Below are 20,429 nucleotides of genomic sequence, written 5' to 3' on the forward strand. Positions count from 1 at the left end.
TATCAGGTGGTGGAGGTTAGGAGTCAGGTTTTATAATTAAACAAAATGGGGCTTACATCCCAGCTTTGCCAACAACAACAATATATAGTATCCTTAAGAACTAAATAGGCCTAGAAACTGATTATATTTTTGTGGCAGAACAGGTGACAAAAGGTAGTTTCCTATGTTGCTGCCAGAAGGTTTGAACAACTCGTAGTAGCTCGTGGCTAGAAAACAACTTCTGTGAGGCAAAACAGCAACCACACACTGGCTATGGCATTAGCTGTGACCATGACTTCTGATGTAGGCTCTGCCTCTAAAGGGGAACAAGCAATCTGACCAGTTAGGAGCAGATACAACCAAGGAGAAGCACGAAGTAGCAGAAAATCAGCAGAATCAGTCATGTGATCCAGAGGAGAAAAACCATTCCCAATCATCTCCTCCATCTAAAGGCCAACGCAGTCCACTCTGCCTGAGGTGGCAGAAGAGCCTGAGAGTAGGGGCATTTCTCGATTCATTACCCGTAACTTACGAAACAGAAGTTCTATAACTTAGTAGTGGCCAGAGATGGAGGAGGTAAGAAAAAGCCTATTCAAGCTTGTGGAAGAACAGGTTTTAGATAAAGAGGAATCTTCCTGAAGAAGAGAGGAAGGGCAAAGGTGATGCTGAAGAAACGGCCCAGAGAAAACAACAGGTCATTAAAAGTTGTTGTCAAGGAAAGACACCGTCAGTGAGCAGTATCGACACACAGTATGCTGAAGAAGGAAGGAGAGAGAGGAGAAGGTGAAGATACAAGACAAATCAGAAGCAGCGGCAAAAGGGAGATGGAGGAAGTGTAGACCAATAAGCTAAGAGTAGAGAAGGTTGCTCAAAAAGCCATCAAAAGACTGGAACTGTAAAGTGACCCTCCTAGATGGCACCAGTACAGCTGTGACCTGGAAAATGTACTAAGGGGTAGGTGTTACTTGAAAAAGCGTGTGAAATCTCAACCTCCTGGAGGACTACTTTGGACTTTCATCTCAGGAAAGCCACGAGCAGAAAAACTGGCTAGATCCTGCAAGACAAATAGAGACAACTGCTGAAGAAATTGCCAGGTACTTCCCGTGCTTTCAGCTCTGGCAGGACACTGCCTCTGTCCATCTGCCCTGATCTTTTGCGAATGATGCCCTCCCGGGATCTCCACACTACACAGGCTGCTGGGAGACTACGACCCAGAAGAGTATGCCAGTCATGGCCTCAGTGACTTCATTTTGCCCCCTCCCAGATGAAGAAGCTGGGAGAGAAGGCAGCAGAGTTGCATAAAACCCACAGACGCTTATCTCCAGCACAAGCTGCTTCTCAGTCTTAGAAATGGCAGAGGCGTCCCATGTATGGTGTTAACCCACATCATGCCAAGGACCCAGAAGGTGCAAACATTAAGCTGTGCCTGTGTGCTAAGGGGCTTCTCATTTACAAAGACTGAGAATCAATTGTTTTGCTTGGCGGAAAACCTAGAAAATTTCCTGTCAGTGTAGTAACTTTTACACTAAGGACAGCAGAGCTGGAACAGTTTGAAAGTACCACTGTATTCAAACTGCTGAACCGGCTGTGGAAAAGCAATGGAAAGTGTATATGAAATATCACACTTTTTACAGGGTTGTGTCTTCAGAGCAGCCACCAAAGGTCAGATTCCTGACCTTAGGGTCCAAATTTCACTACAGTGGTTGCACCCAGGCCTAGACCCACCAGGCAAATATCCGTATTGACAGGCCAGGGCAAATCGAGTAGGTGGGTCTCCAGAATTCTAGATGGATCTTTACTGGTGTTGTGGACCAAAACCTTATCTACGAAGGATTTTCCTGGCCCTGCTGGGGGGTTTCAGCACTTAGCTGTGGAGTTGTGAGCAATGCCGTGCTACAGAATGGGGATGGCAGAAGGGACATCAGAAGCACTACTAAAGTTCCACGTGTACAGCTCACTGAAGGAGAGAGCTCACATGAGACTCTGAATGTAGCGGAGGAGAAGAAATAGGCAGGAGTTGGGAAAGATGAAAATAGTCACAGAAGAAATGAACGTGAAGAGACAGCACCTGGGAGTGGTCCTGAGGCGATCTGTACGGTGGAGCCTCTGACATGGAGACTCTACCTCCCTGTCTTCTGAAAGCAGAAGCAGCAGTGGGGGTGAGGAGGAAGACGGGGGAGAGTGCACCCCAACACTGTGTGACTGAGGGCACCGTAAAGGAAGAACTGGAGGAGTATGAAGAAGAGGTGGAGGGAGAAACAGCCGAGCAGCCAAGACAGTAGAGAGGGAGCAACCAGTGCCTGGAGCGAGCCCAGGCAAACAAGCAGGTGCCGGTGTGAGCACAGTAGAAAAGTGACCCAGGAAAGTGTGGCTGCCCCAAAGACGTCTGCAGAGGAGACTGTACACAAAGGTACTACCAAGGGAGATGTGAGCGAGGACACAGAGGACAAGCACCATGAAGTTAACGGACAGGTGTCTCATGCTGACGCTGATGTTTTGCCTCAAATTATTTGTTATTCAGAGCCAGCCATGGTAAAAAGAGAGAAGGTAAACATTTTTGATGCCCCATAAAGGACAGAAATCTACACCAAGGAAGTCCCTGTCATCCAAACTGACACCCAAGCCATCGCAGGAGTCTCCACATATTGATGGTGGGGCAGCTGGTGACTCAGTCATGTTAGTTAGTAACAGTACAGACCATCACATCTGACTCTGTATTGACAACCACAACTGCACACATCACCAAGACTATGGAAGGTGGGAGATCTGAAAGTAGAACTGAGAACTGCATCATGGTCGTAGGAGATGTAGATGCTGACCACAGGCAGGCACTGGCCCAGGCCGTCAGGGGAGCCAGACAGCATCACCCCGGCTGTCGGTCACAGTCACAAGAGTGGTGCAGCACAAAGAAGTGGAGTTGGAGGAGGGGGGAGAGCAAATCGACAAATTCATTTATTAAACAACATGCAACTTCGTGAGCCTGAAGACTTCTGACCACTTCGGGTGTTAACGCCACACCACTACTCACTACTCCAGCAAATTCATACTACAAACAGTCGGTGACCAGAAGCCTGAAGGACTAAAATGCAAACTGCAAACCTCACCTTAACAGGTCTGGCCTACGCCGTTCCTTTGCATTTTAATATATTATTTTGTTTTATAACCACTTCTAGATTTTCTTTTTTTTAATTAGGGAGATTTGTTTTGTTTCCAGTTTACTTTGTGTACAACCACCTGCTTTTTATGGCTCATTCTGATAAGGTGCTGTTTACTTGAAGAGGTGCTATTGTGCGGAAAGGAAACTGACTAATTTAGGTAACAACTTTCCTTCTTCCAGATGCTTCTCATTGAATTACAGTAAATATTTAGAGTTTTCAGATTGCAATAAATATATTGTATGAAAAAATATTAATGTGAATTAAAAACATTTCATACACCTTGAAAGTTTTCTAATGTTTGAGAAATTCATTGGGGATATCTTTTTATATTGAACCCTTTTGACTTTCCAGTTCTGTGACTTTACTATTAGCAGAGTCAGAATCCACAGACTAGAGCATCAGGAAGAATTCTGCTGACCACGCACAGTGTTTACAGACGCCAGTGCCCCACAGAGCCAGCGCTTCTCAGACACACGCTCTTTGGCAGCATTCCAGAACCAGGAGGAAGGAGAAAGAGGAAACTGTTTCTTCCCTTCTAAACATTCAGGCTGCTTAAAACTTCAGTGCTTTCTTTCTTTACATGTCCACATTTCACTCCTTCTCACTGCTGGAGCATTTGTGTAGAACACTACAGGCAGAGCTGACCTTCTGTTATTGAGCACGCCTCTCTCTTCTGGATAGTTTGATAATTCACGCAGGGTTGAGGACACCGGGGAGAGGAGTTGGTAGGGGCAGTAGTGTTTTTTTGATGGTTATAAGAAAGCTAGACCATTTAAAGCTGACACCAGACACCTGATAGGGATTTATTAACTGCATTAAACATTTTTTCCTTTGCTTTTGACCCTGTGTATAGTTATGCTGCGAGATTAGATTTATAGCAGCTTTAAGTTGTATTAAATGACATCCTGCTTTCTGCAATCCTGTTATAAAATGAGGTTGGTATAAGTTCTGAAGAAAAAGAGCTAACACAATGCTTACAAAATACACAGCAGAGCTTCTGGCACTTTGTAAGCATTCAGTGCACGGCAGTCAGCATTATGAGTCTGGGAGTCGGACACTTCATGACCCAAATCCATTACAAATCAATGCATCTAAGTCCTTTCATTACCACAGAGAGTGAGTAAAATGAGAAGCAACTATCAGTTCAGGCTAATGGATAATAATTTGCTGAAGTTTACAGAAGCCTGTTTACTGAGAAGTTTGACTTTTTTTCTGAAATGATAGCCAAGAAAGAAATAACAGAAGACGATCATAGAAGAGAAGAGAAATGTCAGAGGGTCAATTACAGGTCGTAAATCTATTTCTTTCCTTCATTATTTTAAATCCGGAATCCAACTCAGTCATGTAAAAATAGCCTCCCACGCAACTATCAAGTTGAGAAACGGTGCGTGAGGCAGACGCCCCGAGACACAGGTGACATACCAGACTGTCCTCTGCAAAGTCATTCCACTTGTGGCGTTTAATACTTTCTTCTTTAACAGCCTCTTTAAGTTTGTCGAATATGTCATCATGCTCTTTTCCTTTTGGTTCTGTCATGAAGCGGGAGAATTCTTCTTGTAGCGTCTCCCAAGCAACCTAGGATTATTTATAACAAAAAATTTATACTACATACTTTCATTTAATGTGTAACAAGAAAAATAAACAGATGAATTTAAGTCAAATAGATGTGACAAATCAGCTTATCAGAAAATACACAGAAACCACATTAAAAAAAGTCAGCAAATACAAACTCTGGCTTAGTGATCTTACCCTGGTCTCTGGTGGGACAGATGTGAATTCCTGACATGCGGGGGTAGACATACACAGTGTTTAAAAATTTTTTAAATTAGAACCCAGGATTTAAAAATTGAAAGACTTCCTGTGCAAATCTACATTTCCGGCCTTTCTGGAGCCATCTGGCAACACTATACTCACATTCCCTGATGCCGCCACCTGCCAAAGCTGAATGGGAGCTGCTCCTCTAGACAGGGTGTGCACTCTGCCAGCTACTGGGCTTAGTTCATTCTCTTACAGTACTTGAGTTTGCTTGCTTCTTCTGCACTGTACAAAGTTTAAAATTTCTTTTTTTTTAAAGATTTTATTTATTTATTTTTAGACAGAGGGGAAGGGAGGGAGACAGTGAGGGAGAAAAACATCAGTGTGTGTGGCTGCCTCTTGTACACCCCCATCTGGGGACCCGGCAGCAACCCAAGCAAGTGCCCTGACTGGGAATGGAACCAGCAACCCTTTGGTTTGCAGGATGGCACTCAATCCACTGAGCCACAGCAGCCAGGGCTAAAAGTTCTTAATGACTTAGTCTTCTTCACATTTTTTGTCTTTGTGCAACTATGTAAAGCAGTGCATCGATGCTCTCCGACACAGCTGAGTATTATTCAGCCTTGTATTACAGCTAACTCCTAATTACATGAATAGTGAAAGGAAGAGCAGTGTCAAAAGTAATTAAGAACTATACTTAAAATTAAAGTAGACCAGTTAATGGTATTTTACATTTAGCCTTCTTCATCTGAAATGTGAAGAAATTATGGCATAAAGAAAGGTGCCTGCCCAAGAATACACAGTGAGTATTAAAATCGATGTTTCTAGACCTTCAGCAGGTCCACATCTCTATACCACAACTAGGTGTGAAGGTGCTAAGCAGCAGGAGGCAGACCATTGCCATTTCTATGACCACGTCCACTGCTTGAACTGTAGGATATAAAAATATCCTGTTGTGACACAGGGCCCCAAAAATGTTGGGGTTGATCAGTAGTGAGGAGAGCTAGTGAAGCGGTAGCAGCAGCTCTGACTACCGTAGGGTGAATGTGTGGAGAACAGACCAGGGGTCAGCAACATGCAGCTTAGGTGGTCTGACCACAAGAGTTCTCAGAAAGGGAGGGTTGAGGCAATTGAGACCAGAGGTGAAGAAGCTAGGACAGGATAGGAAAGGGGCGAAACACCTAGCCAGAAACATTTTATTTCTAAGGTATGAAAAACAAAATTATTTTTCACACTGATCCTAATTTTGTGCACATCCTCACACAGAAGTGCTGGACCCACTGACTCTTAGAACGATCCTTCTTCAGGTAACATGCATGGATGATCACTCTGGATGCTGGTCATCATCATCATCATCATCATTGTAACATCAGCTGCATTTACTGAACAATCACTATAGGCCAGGTATTGTCTATGTATTTCACAAACATTAACTCACTTCCTCCTTATAACAATCTATGAAGTAGGTGACATTACCACCCTTAATTTTATAGACCAGGAAACAGAAACCTTGAGCAAGCAGCCCAAGGCTCATACAGCTACTCAGTGGCAGGGCCAAGATACACGGGTAACAGAAATGCATTCTTTAAGGCACTTATAATTTTCAGTCTAACCTTCTGGCAAGACACAAGTTAAGTAAATGATTATTAAGTATAGTTGAGCCTTGCAGAAAATCGATAGATGAAATATTTAATCCATTAAACATGTCCTTATGGAATCTTTATCCACAGAATAATTTTAAAATATTTTACAAAATATTCAAGCACATTTTGGTGGCTTTGTTAAGTGTTACCTTTGGAAGAAAAACAACACTCACACCAACACCATAATAAAGTTTTGTAACATTTAGTAAAGTTTTATAACAGTAGTAACTGATGGCAGTATTAAACTTAATTCCCAAACAAACATGAGGAATAAAGAATAAATGGAGTATATAGATAAAAAGAAAGATAGTGGCTGTAATGGGAATACAATCTAAACCTCACGGCTCCTACTCCCTTCAGATAATGCTTCTTACCCATTTAATTAAATTATATCCTAACCTCTACTGCTTTATTAGGAAGCTGTTTATCAGTCCACTGTTTGAGCTTGATATCCACTGTGGTGTTAAAAGTCCCCGAATTCATGGTCTGTGCAGCTGGAAGATAGATGTTTTCAATCACATGAGTTGACACTCTTTCCCACAAAGACTGCTGAAGGATTTCCTCCCTGAAATTTAAAAAATAAAAAGCTTCAAGAACACTAAATTTAAATATAATATTAAGTTCTTAAAAACAGCTTTATCAGAAGTATCATTAACTTATAATAAGCTGCATATACTTAGTGTTGACAGATATACACACCCGTGTATCATCATGATCAAGATAATGAATTTTTTAAAAATATATTTTATTGATTATGGAATTACAGTTGTTCTAATTTCCCCCTTCATTTCCCTCCACCCTGCACAGCCCCTCCCCCACCATTCCCCCCTTCAGTTTATGACCACGTGTCTCAAGCTCTTTAGATTCTGTATTTCCCATACTATTCTTGCCCTCCCCCCTATCTATTTTCTACCTACCATCTATGCTACTTATTTTCTGTACCTTCTCCCCTCTTCTCCTCCTCCCACTCCCCTGTTGCTAACCCTCCATGTGATCTTCATTTCTATGGTTCTGCTCCTGATCTAGCTGTCCTCTTAGTTTGCTTTTGTTTTAGGTGTGGTTCTTAATAACTGTGAGTTTGCTGTCCTTTCACTGTTCATCTTTTTTATCTTCTTTTTCTTAGGTAAGTCCCTTTAACATTTCATATAATAAGGGTTTGGTGATGATGAACTCCTTGAATTTGGTCTTATATGCATCATCCCCAAGAGTTATAACCACTGGATCTGCTTTGTGTCACTACAGATTTAGTTTATATTTTCCAGAATTTCATATAAATACACCCATACAGCATGTACTCTTGCTCTTTTTTCACTCAGCATAATTATTTTGAGATTTACATATGGTGTGTAGATTAATATTTCACTTCTTTTCATTGCTGTGTAGTATTCCATTACATGAATCTGTTTACTTATTTACTTGCAGAGGGTCACTGGGGTTGTTTCTAGTTTTTGCCATTACAAATAAAGCTGCTATGAGCATTCACATACAAGTCTTTGTATGGACATCTTTTGTTCTTCTTGGGTAACCAGTCTACAAGTGGCATGGCTGATCATAGCGTAATTATATACTTAACTTTTTAAGATACTGTCAAACTTTTCCAAAATGGAGGGACCATTTTACATTCCTACCAGCAGAGTATGAGAACTCTAGATCTACACCTTGTCAACACTTGGTGTGTTAGTTCTTTTAACATTAGTCATTCTAATAGGTTTACAGTGGTAACATATTGTAATTTTAACTTGCATTTCCCCAATGACTAGTAATTCTAAGCATCACTGGCTTGTTTGCTTATTATTAATATATACATTACATGTGTTGACTGTGAACTGGAGTCCAAGACTGAAAAGTTGGTATAATTTTAAGTTTATCAACCACAGCAAAGAGATATTATAGGAAATTGTGAGGAAATATTGTTCAACACTTCTAAGATAACAATACTAAGATAACAATTACTAAGATAACAATATAAACGATGTGCAATGAAGTTGGAAATTCTACCATAAAGGTTATCTTACAGGAACACAAATCTCTATAAGAAAAAGACAACTACTTCAATCAAGAAAAATAAGTAGAAATCAAGAAATCAAGAAAACATTTATTTGGTATCTCCCAAACTAATTTCTACTATAATATAATACTATAATGTACAAAAACATTCTGCTTATCAAAAGGTCTTTTAACTTCAACAAAATAAACTTAATACCTTTCGCCAAACATTGGATCCATACTATGATACCATTTCTTTTAAAAAAGTGTGTTTCTATAAGTCCAGCCAGCTACCCTTCTAAATGACAAATAAAAAATAAATCTACGATGATGGTCACATAATGTTAATGATATATCAATTATCTCCTGCTTAATGTCAGTAATTGATTCCTGATGATCAGGTATATTGCATAAAAATGTTGAGAGGCTATTTCTCACTATAATACACCATATGTCAAACCTAATCAACCTAATAATTTTCTTAAAGTATTATTAAAGTATAGTGGAATATATATAAGAATATGACATTTTATGTTAGGACATAAAATGCTTATAACACTGCTTCCAGATCACCATGTATAAATTAAAAAGTCCTGTGACTTAAATAATTACAGACATCTTAGGCACATATTGTAAAATATCACATCAGGCATTATACAGCAGAAAGATACAAGACATAGCGTCAACTATGTCACAAAAATAAAACATTTTGGGTTCATTGCAGTTGAATTCAATGTAGCATGAACAGTTAAGATTAGGACATGCTATTTTGATCTAAGCTTGTGTTAAGCTATAAAGCCTGGGGGGAAATGATGAAAATGTATAAAATCATCTGATATAGCAGCACACAGAATAAATCTCTAGCAGCCAGAGGTTCTAGTACTCTCCCTTGCATCTCAACAGGCAATCTGGCAGTACAGGTTCCCTGTCCCTTCATAATTTTCTCCTCGGCCACCTATGTGTGAAATAAAGGAGATTTGCTCTAGTGCTGGTTTACTTTGATTTCAGACTTGATCTGTCCCGTGAAAACCATCCATGACATTTGATGATGCAGAAATGTACAGAAGCACATTTTTCTCCCATAAATAGCATTACTAGTTATTACAGTTTACAAATCACTTTTTATGTACATTATCCTCATACAACCAAGTAAGGCAAGTAGTATTATATTCATTCTGAGTATACACACATGCACACACAATACACATACACAGTCTGTCCCGAAAAAGTCCAGCCATTGTTAATATAATGAGAATGATTTACATGACATCAATGTAAGATGGCAGCCAAGGAGAGTGGACTGGAACGTGCATGAGTGAACAATGATGATTTCACTATACTAGTCACTGGGGATGGTGGATGTCATTGAGTGAGCATGTGTACTATGTCTCTGTCACATTCAAAATGAGCAAGTAGAGCAATGAATCTCCATAAAATTTTGCATTAAACTTGAACAATCCTCCATGGAAACTACTCAAATGATTCAGAAAGTCACAGCTATGGGCAACTGGTGATTGGCAGCTTCACCACGACACACACCTGCTCATGCATCACATCTTGTGCAGGGTGTTTTGGTGAAACATCAAATCACCCAGGTGACCCAGTTGCCCTATTTGGTTCCTTGCAACTTCTGGATTTTCCCAAAACTAAAATCATCTTTGAAAAGGAAGAGATCTCCCACTGTTGATGCCATTCAAGAAAATATGACAGGGCAACTGGTGGCAACTGGGAGAACTGTGTGGGGTTCCAAGATGCCTACTTTGAAGAGGACTTGGGCATCATTGTCCTGTGCACAATGTTTCGTGTACCTTGTATCTTCTCCAGCAAATGTCTCTTTTTCATATTACATGGCTGGATACTTTTTGAACAGACCTTGAACATGCACACACATCTACCTCTTGCTACATCAAAAATGAATTGGCGGCTTATAGAAAGCCAAAGAACTGGCTTACAATACAAACAAAAACAAAGATAAGTTGTGTTATATCTAATCAGTCAATAAGTACAGATCGGAATCCCTTTTTTTTTTAAATATGAAGAGGAGATCAAGATCAATTGTGACTACCTGATGAGAGAAGAAAAGGCTTCGCTCTTGAGGAAAAAAGGGCACCAGCATGGGGAAACTAGTAATACCGAATTCAAACTTAAGTACTGGACAGTACCACATGGGGTCAATTTTGATAATCTTCAACTGAGCAAACAGAAGAGGTATGGAAATTATTTGTAATGAATGGCAGTAAGAATAATTATGCTCTAAGAGTGATAAATTAGTTAAAATACTACCAATTTCATTAGAGAGATAAGATATGTACAAGGAATTTGTTAATAACATATGACTACAAAAATCTCAAGGCTATGTAGACATAGTTTACTCGCTATATTTCGGCTACAGTGCCCCACTCCAACACATTTGAGAGTGCCCAAGTTTACATGAAACATAAACTGAAGGTAACAGTTTGTCTTGAAAGGTTGCATGAGGGTTTTTCAAAAGGATACATGTATTTGCTATTAAAAAAATTGAATAGGATTCAATTTGAAATGTGATTTGTACAAAACATATTAAAGGTAAAGAAAAGCCTAAGATGAAGCAAGATTTAAAAAAAGTATAAAGCTATTTTTCAGAATATCTCTTCTGAAAGACAGTACGTACATAATTTATTCTATGTAAGTAGTTAATTGGACTAGAATAGTAATTACATATTTTTATGTTCTTGCCTATGTTTTGGGGGATGAGCCAAGGCTACAATAAATCACTGCCTTATCGATCCAAATTTTAGTATTTCATTATAATTCACATAGTAAAGTCTTTGAGAAAAGGTCAAATACTCACCAATGTTTTGGAGTAACCTGGCTGAGACTGATAACTTCATCGAGGATTTCATTTTTAGCTTTTTCAAACAGTTCATTCTGGGGAACACAGATACAAGGTAAGTAAGATTTTCATGAGACAGTCGATGTGCGCTGCCATGATTTGCAGAGACAACAAAGAGAAGGCCTCTGACAAGTAGGAGGAGCTCAGGTCTGAAGCACACATGACCAGCAAGTAATACTCTTGTATCCTAATCTGTTTTTTAAAAATCCCAATCTCCAGACAAGGACAAAGAAAATGACACAAATGTCTACCTTATTTACTTAATTTCATATAACATCTGTTCAGATAAATTCTTCATACAAATGTTACATGAAAGTATCACTATATATTAATTTAGTGTATTAGTAAACTAATGCTGTAAACAATGACATTTTAAAATCAAGAAAAAACAGAATTTAAATCCCACTAAATTAAAGTATATTCTTCCACAATAAATGTTGAAAAGGTAAAAAAGCTGATGTATAATTTTAAAAGTTTACCTTTACAAAAATACATTAATTCTCCAAGACCTTTAAAAACATTCATTTCAGAAAATATTTTTAAATGCTTGTTTTGACATCCCACGATCCCTAATTATGTTTTAATATTATGAAAAACAATTTAAATTACTGCAGAAATGGTAATTGCTCCTGGAAATGTATTCTCGCAGCTCTACATTAGTAATCACGTCAGAGCCAAAGCAATTCAGCTTACCAGATTTCACCTGCCAACATAACTCTTGTCAGAGCACGACACTGGGTCAGACCAGCGATTTTCAACCCTTTTCATCTCATGGCACACAAACCCTCATGAACAAAATTCTGTGGCATGCCCAAAATGCATTGTCAGTCTGACCAAATAAATAGGCATAATTTGATTCATTCACACCAGATGGCTATTGTTGTGTTGGCTGTTGTCATTTTTTGATTTGACACCAAAGGAAAAGAGGTCAGTGCCCTGACTAAATAGCCAGGTACTGCATGTTTTAAAAATTGTTGCAGCACGCCAGCTGAAAATCTCCAGATTACATATACTCAAAATACATGAAGTGCACAAATGTTACCCGGTCAAGTTCTCGCAGGCGAGGATAGTTATTCTTCCACTCAGTTTCGAGGTTAAAACGTGTTGCTGAGGAAGAAGGAAAGATGTTCAAGTTTGAGGACTGTCTTTCTCCCCAGATGCAGTGGCTAAGCTAAAGGCTACCTTGCATCTCTCCTGCATTAACTGAATATAGGTATGCACCTATAGCTCCTGAGTACTCTGGGCTCTCAACATCTCAGACCTCATTACTGCAAATTTTCCAAACTGATCTTCTTGACTCTAGTTTCTCTATTTTCAATCCACAAAACACATTAACTGAGGCAGTTCAGGATAGCAGCTAAGAGCATGGACTCTGGGTTCATACCACTAAGATTCAACTCCTGGGTCTGCTTCTGTGTGACTCTGGGTATGTTACTCTGTGCCTCAATTTTCTCTTCTGTGAAATGGGAATAATAACAATACTTACAAGGTTGCTCAGGGACTAAATGGGATAAATAGGTAGGATATCTAAATGGGAAAAGAGAAGAAATGTACATTCTCATCAAATGAAACTACGGAAGCCATGGAGCAGGAAGTACAGGACTCAGGAATGAGTTGAAGCACGGGCTGCTCTGGTTCCTAATACATTTCCTCTTTCCTCCTTAAAGGGGGACTCTGACTTCACTATGGTTAACTAAGCATTTTTCCCATATATTACTGTAAACTTTATAATGTGTTTAAACTCCTACATGCTCCCAGCAATATTTCCTCTGAAAGAAAAAATCCTGTTCTTGTAGTGCTACAACCGAAGACTGTATTTTTTCTACTTTCCACATACTATCTAATAGTAAGTGAAGTCAAACACAACTGTTAAAGAAAGGGAGTAAAGAACCTGATGGATGCCTAAACCTGCCAGGTAATGCAATATCTAAATACGTTGCCTCATTTCAAAAACCCAACTTACCTTTAAAACTATCAGCCTGTTGTTCAACAGACTCTCGTACCATCTTCCAAAAGCAGTCTGATACAGCAAGGCTTAAATTTCTTGTAGTTACCTGGTGTGCCTTTAGCATGCTTGCCCTGTCAAAAGTAACAAGAGTTAAAGTATACGTAAAATGGTGAAAGGGCTACACTAAGTTTGAGAATGTGCTCATTATGGTAAGCGACCAAGTATGGCCATGTATACATTTTATACCAACATTGTCCAATAAAATTTTCTGTGATGAAGAAAATGTTCTATATCTGAACTACACAATAGGGCAGGCATTACTAGTCAGATAGCGTTACTGAGCTCTTGAAATGTATGGCTAGTGTGACTGAGAACTGAAGCTTTCACTTTATTTGACATTAACTAATTTAGATTTAAATAAACATGCAAGGACAGTGACTGCTGTACTGTACTGGACAGCAGTTCCATACGCTTGCCAGCTCCACTGGATAATACTTGAGGTTATAAGAACTACCTTGATTTACTGTGCCAATATAGAGCAGACACTTTTCCACTTCAAGGGACTCTCTACATGTAAACTTTTACTATAAATCAGTCGCTCTTTAGCTCTACCTTTTGCTTTTCTGTTAGTATTTATTTATTTTCTGTTCATTTCTGTCAATATCTATTTAGGGATATCCCTTTGACATCTCCAGTCCCATTTCAACCTTCCCTAATATTATAAGCAAAAAGGCTAAATGTATTTAAAATGTGTTCGTTTTTTAAAAATCACTTTAAAAGTCAATCAGCTTCGGAGGTGTCCGCCACGCGGTCTTTCACTGCCCACACTACCAGGGCCAGTCTGCTAGGTCCGCACGTGCTGTCCCCTGTGGTGATCTGCTCCGCATCCTGTCAGAGTAGCTAGAGGACTTTACTCAGTAGATACAGATCAGCATTTGGGGAAAGTTCTGGAAAGTCAATGTCAAACTAACAATTATAAACAAACTTTTAAGTAAAAAATAGTTTAAACTAGCCCCTCACTATAACATCTTTACATTTTTAGACAGGATACCTACTTTAGGAGTTTTGAATTCTGAAAAAATTCTTCTTCATATTCTCTTATTGCTTCTATGCTTTCAGAGCTGTTTCCTAGGGAAAGATGATGGTGAAGTTCTCACTAAGAAAATTAATGCTCATCACTTGAAAACAACGAAAACTTCAATTATGGCGATCCGTCTTTGCATACCTTTTCCCGTTACAACAGCAAAGTAACCCAGAGCTTTCATTGGGAAGAGTTTTCCTTCAATTATCTGCTGAATCTGTTTTTAAAAGTGAGAGGAATAAATGTGAGATGAAGGTTTACATAATTTTAAAGAACATTATATACTATTTAGAAAGCAAATTTAATAATGCTATATACATGTTTATTTAAATATGTAAATCTATACAAAACATTAAAATGCAGTTCAGTTGCTATTTGAGCAAAAACTAAATACATTTCATTTTAGTATATTAAAAATGTATCATTAAAACACAAGCACTAAAATTAAAACCTGCAGTAATGTGTAATGCTTTGGAGTTAGGCCTTTGAATTTCTACTCAGCCACTTAACTAGCTATGTGGCATTAAATACACTATGACTTATTCAAAGTGGTTGTTAGAAGAGATAATGATACTTAACACAGTGCCAGGAGTACAGAAGATTCAATAAATGGTAGCTGTTATTATTTCCCCATATTCTTCCTCAAATATCTTAAGTCTAACCAGGTTGAACTTTCTTCTTTTTAAAAGCTTTTTTAAAAAAATATTTGAATCCATGGGTTCTCAACTCCTTTAGGGTGGAAAATGTTTTTCTAAATGTAACAAAAACTACAGACCTTGTTCCCCCCAAAATGCACATTCGCACAGAGACCTATCACTCACACGATGTCAGAGTTCCTACTCCAGGAGCCCATTCAGGTGAAGACTTACTAATGTAAGAATCCCTCCTCTAATACAGGTCACATCCCTGAGCTGATGCTGACTCTGGTATAAAAAAGGCCTGCTATATAAGCTTCAATTGCATTTCAAAAGAAATACAGACCCACTATCCTGGAAAAGAGGACAAAAAAAAAATGAAAGGATTGAAGAGATGGACAAAAAGCACAGAAATTTGCTTTTACCTCATTTCTCCCCCTGTCCATACCAGAACTAACACTGCCACAGCAGGCCTCACCCATAATATAAGGCAAAGCAAAGGTCATAGAGTTAAAAGAGTTAGCACAACAGGCCTGAGACTGCTGTCCTTAGAAAGGCCTGCTTGTCCTAGGCTGGTATCTGGGAACTTAGCTAGTAAACAATTCCCTACAAATATAAAACTTTCCTTAAATAACAGTAGCTCATTGTGCAAGCAGTGTGGTTTATGCTGAACATCTGCTTTCCTTTGGGCGCCTGGAATTTTGGTACTTAAGGGTGCCCACAAAACCAGGCCCCAATAAAACCTTAGGTGCTGAGTCTTTAACGAGTAACCTGTTGCTGGAGGAACTAGGCATGTCCTCTGTGACTCTACTGGGAAAACATGAGTCTAGTTTCCTCTACACATCATCTCTTGTGTCTTTTCCTGTGTGACTTTCCTTTGTCTTCTTTCATTGTAATAAATCTTTGGTGTTAATTATGACTATGTGCTTTAGTCCTGCGGGTCCTCTAGACAATCAGTCAATGTAGGAGTGATCTGTCTTGGAAGCCCAACGGAGAGACACAGTCTCAAAAAGTCTCAGGTGGAAAGGAGACAAATTCTAAGCAGTAGCATGAGAGATGAGCACTTATATCTAAAGTTGTTCTATGAGGGATAAAGATATGGCAACAATGAGAACAGACAACAGCCACCATGTATATAACACTTTTGTGCCAAGGATTATTTCAACGATTTTTAAAACAAATATTTAACTCATTAAACCTTCACAACTATAAGCTCATAACATTAACATCTTCGTTTCCAACAAATGAGAGCCTAAAGCACTAAGATGTTAAATAACTTATCCAAGTTACACAGCTAAAAAAGAGTAGAGCTAGAATTTGAAACCAAGCAATCCGGCTACAGTTTCTGCACTTGTAACCAGAGCACCTTATACCTTTACAATTAAGGAGAGAGCATGACCCAAGTCAAGGCCTGAACCTTAGTACCACTTATACATGCCACCTTGAAAGAAACTTCTTTCCTTGCTACAAGAGGCAGAGAGGAAGAACACTGACCACACTATGAACAGAAGTCAAAGTCACAGAACTGCGGAAACAGAAATGATCCTAGTGATTACCTAAACCAGAGATTTTTCAACCTTTCTCATCTCATGGCACACATAAACTAATGATGAAAATTCTGTAACATGCCAAAAAACAGGTATAATTTTGACTAAGTCACACCAAATGGTAATTGTTGTATTGGCTATTGTTATTTTTTATTTGACAATATAAGTTAAAAAATGTCAGTGCCCCTGACTAAATAGTCAAGTATTGCATGTTTTAAAATTTCTAGTGCCATACCAGTGTGCCTGCAGCAGCACACCAGCTGAAAATCACTGGCTGGGTTGTGCACTAACTATGGAAAAATAGCAAGATTTGCCCAAGCACACACTCCTTCGGCATTGGAGTATAGATAAGAATGCTGACACCCGGCATCTAATCTAATGCCTTCTCTAATATAAAAATCTGACACAGTCTTTGATCAGTTAGGAAAGATGTTAATCTGTCAAAAAAAAAAAAGGGCATAAAGTCCAAAAGGAATCTGTATTGTCACCAGTTTTTGTCGTCTGCCCCCCCGCCCCGGTCTGAGCCTGTTCTCAGATATATTATCACTAGTTTTAAACCAATTTATGAACAATCAGAAAATTTAAAAAGAGAAGCACCACAAATAAGGTTAATGACTGTATGTCAGCATACAAAATTATTTAGAGTATGCAACATGAGTGGTTTTAAGTATTTGTAAAGCAAATTAACTATAATTATGGAATTTTATTCATACCTCAAAATTGTACCTAAGTACTTTACTGTAACTTTCCAATACTTTGTTTTTACAGAGAACCAAGAAAAATCCGTAAAGTGTTCCATAAGGATTTTTTAAAATTTACAAACAGACCCCGTCACAGCGGGAGCTTGTACAGACAATCTGCTGGCCTCACCCTGCTCGGACTGGCCACGTTTTTCTCTGCCAGGTCTACTTTGGTCAAAACAAATATGGTCCTTTTCCCATGAGGATCCATTTGACTGACCAGGTCTGTAACAATGCTGCGTTCAGCATCCACAGATCCATCTGAAAAAATTAAAAAGGACACTTAGTAATGGCACAGTGGATTTTAAAAACTCCCACAAGCTTCATCTTTGTGTCTACATTATAGTAAGGAGAAGTTTCTTAATACCTCTTTGCTATGAAAAGATATACTAGCCAATAACAATTTCTATGATGACTACAGTGAAATCTATCAAAGTACCCCCAATCTCAATTCAATTACTAGTAAAATGAGTAAGTAAGAGATGGTAAAACATATCTGTCTTGTATGTTTACACAGCCTGCATATTTACTGCAAAGCCTGGAATGCTAGAGGAAGCTATCAGTGCCATTAAATTCTTTTGATAAGATTTACCTTGAATACAGAGGATGATGGCATTAGGATTCTGCATGTAAGCTTTGCTGATACTGAAAATAGTTTCCTTAGTGTCAGGAGCCATGCCTGATGTCACAGTCTTAAAGAAAAAAATTTAACTGTCATTATAAATGTTTTCCACAACAGGAATAAGATAAAATACAAGTTCTGTATATACTTACACTAATCACACCTGGCAAGTCAACAAGCACCATCCGCTGTAGTCCAGGGCCTTTTACATTCAGAGATATGGTCTACGCGGGGTGGGGTGGGGGGGGGGGAGAAAAGAAAAAACTAATTTGGAGAAAGCTTGTTAGGTATTCTTTCGTCATACATATCCTGAAAATTCTATACCTCATCTATTCAGATGTGGTGCTCAGAAAAAAATGTAATATTTTTTTGGATCCTAAACATCATTATATTTTGGGCAAGCCACTAAATCTCTCTAGGTTTCCCTGGTTTTTGTGTGTAAAATTAGGAGACTTGACTAGAGCAGTGGTTCTCCAACTTCAGGGCTAATCAGAATCACCTGGAGAGCTGTAGCAACACACTGGTGGGCCCCAAATTCAATTTATCATTTGGTGTGTCCTGGGTGGAGCCTTAGAGTGTGGGTTCCTAAAATGTTCCCAGGTGTTGCTGCTAGATAATTCCCCACAAAGTGACACATTATTTGGAATATTTTTTTAAAAACTCTTATCTTGGAAGAGCAGCAATCTAAATGTCAATGCCAAACCATGATTTATTTCAAATCACTACCATTAGATTTCCATAAAACACTGTTGAAATGAATTGCAACACTTACCTCAGGGCTAACAGTACAGCCTTCTTTCACATTTTTCCTCATTCGAAGTTCTATTTCATGTCTTAGTGCTGCAAGCTGTGAGCAGAAAAACAACAAAGTCCTACTAAGAAGATCTTCAATTAACAAATATTCCATTAAGTTGTCTTGTATAAGTTTATGCAGGCTATAAAGTTACACATACAAATCTCACATGAATGCTACTTACATCTTCCTCTTTGGTAAGATCAAACTCTCTTGAACTATCTTTAAACAGGGCTACATGGTGAGGACCTTCACTCAGAGTCACCTGAAATTAATAGAAATTGAGCTGTAATGATGAGTGACAAACTGTACTAGTTCTCACAGCACTTACACAGTACAGACAGGGCCGCTGCGCTGCACGCGTCCAGGCGCCCCTTCACACTCCACACATCAGGAGCATCCCGGGGGCTGCCAACACGGCAGCACGGAGACCACAGAATTCTCCATCTGTGCTGTCCACACATCTGTCACATATACTGCGACTGCCCAACAAGGTTGCTGACCACTTTATATCCTTCATGACCTAAAATGCTGCTGCCTTCTTGTGTCACATTCAGTGTTGCATAAAGTACTGAACACAAAACTATCAATCGAAAATCTCGCATTTAATTTCACATGCAAGTTTAGGTAAAGGACAATTCATTTATTTAACGTCTGTTTGAAGAGATAACTGTGCCAAGTGTTGTAGGTGGGGACACATGAAGAAGTGAGTGTCTCTGGTTTAGACTTAATAAATAAATAAACAGATAGATAAATAAATAAACATATACACACATTCATTCTTGGACAGATATATACAAATATCGGGACAGTGTAGCAAAACCTACGGTACCAAGGAAGAAAGTGGTACTCACTACAGGAGAGCTGAGGTGGCCTTTACCCAAGGAGCATCGTTTGAGCAAGAAACTCCCTAATGACTTATAGATTAACAGTCAGCGGTTTCCATTTCTTAACTTCACATTCCTTGATTTTTTAGGTGTAACTTTTCAAGCTTCACTATAATGATCCGATTTTAAAACACAACTCCCTCTACTGAGATTAGGTAAACAGGCTAGATAACAAACCAAAACCAGCTGTTTAAAGGAACCAGAGAGCAATGTGGCCCGAGTTCAAGACCCCAAAGGATTTGGGGGGCATATTCCTGCAGCTATTTTCCCTCATGGCATTTGCTGATTTGTGGCACAAAGCAGCTTGGGAGAAAAGTTTAAGACTTACAGTAGTTACACTGGTTGAAGAAGCAGGGTTTTCAAGCAGCCACAATTTAGGGTGCCAAAGACCCAGAGAACCCAGACAAAAATGCACAGCAGAAATGAATCTCCAAATTCCAAACCCTAGTCTGCACACAATTTCCATATAAGGTATTTGCACATTAAGGAATGAAGTAGAAAGAAGCTGCTAACGAGGCTAACACGCTGAGCAGTCCTCAGGGAAGAGAACGTAGAGTTCGGAGTCTACCACGGAAGAGAAGTCCTGAGAAACCCCAGAGGAGTGAGGGCGAACTGGAAAGAAACCAGCCTTGTGGGTTTCCAGGCACTCTGTCCACACGGCATGAAGAAAGTGAGCTCTTCCTAAAATACAACACCATCACAGCCACTACAACTAGGGTGCTGGTCACAATGTACAATGTGGGGGCTGGTTTACAGTGCTGTTACAGTCTACAGAGCACGATA

General features: G+C 39.1%; 1 protein-coding gene and 1 pseudogene across 4 annotated transcripts in view; one reads left to right on the top strand and one right to left on the bottom strand.

Moving 5' to 3' along the window:
- Positions 1 to 20,429, bottom strand: part of OPA1 (OPA1 mitochondrial dynamin like GTPase) — a 95,015-nt gene that overhangs the window by 33,598 nt on the left and 40,988 nt on the right. For all 4 annotated transcript variants that reach the window (XM_053667206.1, XM_053667209.1, XM_053667207.1 and 1 more), the window contains 12 exons: positions 18,944 to 19,024; positions 18,739 to 18,813; positions 18,119 to 18,190; positions 17,937 to 18,036; positions 17,475 to 17,605; positions 14,567 to 14,639; positions 14,397 to 14,469; positions 13,357 to 13,472; positions 12,436 to 12,500; positions 11,352 to 11,428; positions 6,935 to 7,100; positions 4,560 to 4,712 (listed from right to left, as the gene is read on the bottom strand). In XM_053667206.1, the coding sequence (XP_053523181.1) occupies positions 4,560 to 4,712; positions 6,935 to 7,100; positions 11,352 to 11,428; positions 12,436 to 12,500; positions 13,357 to 13,472; positions 14,397 to 14,469; positions 14,567 to 14,639; positions 17,475 to 17,605; positions 17,937 to 18,036; positions 18,119 to 18,190; positions 18,739 to 18,813; positions 18,944 to 19,024 (1,182 nt within the window). The remainder of the gene's footprint in view (positions 1 to 4,559; positions 4,713 to 6,934; positions 7,101 to 11,351; positions 11,429 to 12,435; positions 12,501 to 13,356; positions 13,473 to 14,396; positions 14,470 to 14,566; positions 14,640 to 17,474; positions 17,606 to 17,936; positions 18,037 to 18,118; positions 18,191 to 18,738; positions 18,814 to 18,943; positions 19,025 to 20,429) is intronic.
- Positions 271 to 2,938, top strand: LOC119039013 (band 4.1-like protein 2; annotated as a pseudogene).

This window comes from Artibeus jamaicensis, unplaced genomic scaffold (assembly GCF_021234435.1).
Source record: "Artibeus jamaicensis isolate MK-2021 breed Jamaican fruit bat unplaced genomic scaffold, CSHL_Jam_final contig_466, whole genome shotgun sequence".
Lineage (NCBI taxonomy): Eukaryota > Metazoa > Chordata > Mammalia > Chiroptera > Phyllostomidae > Artibeus > Artibeus jamaicensis.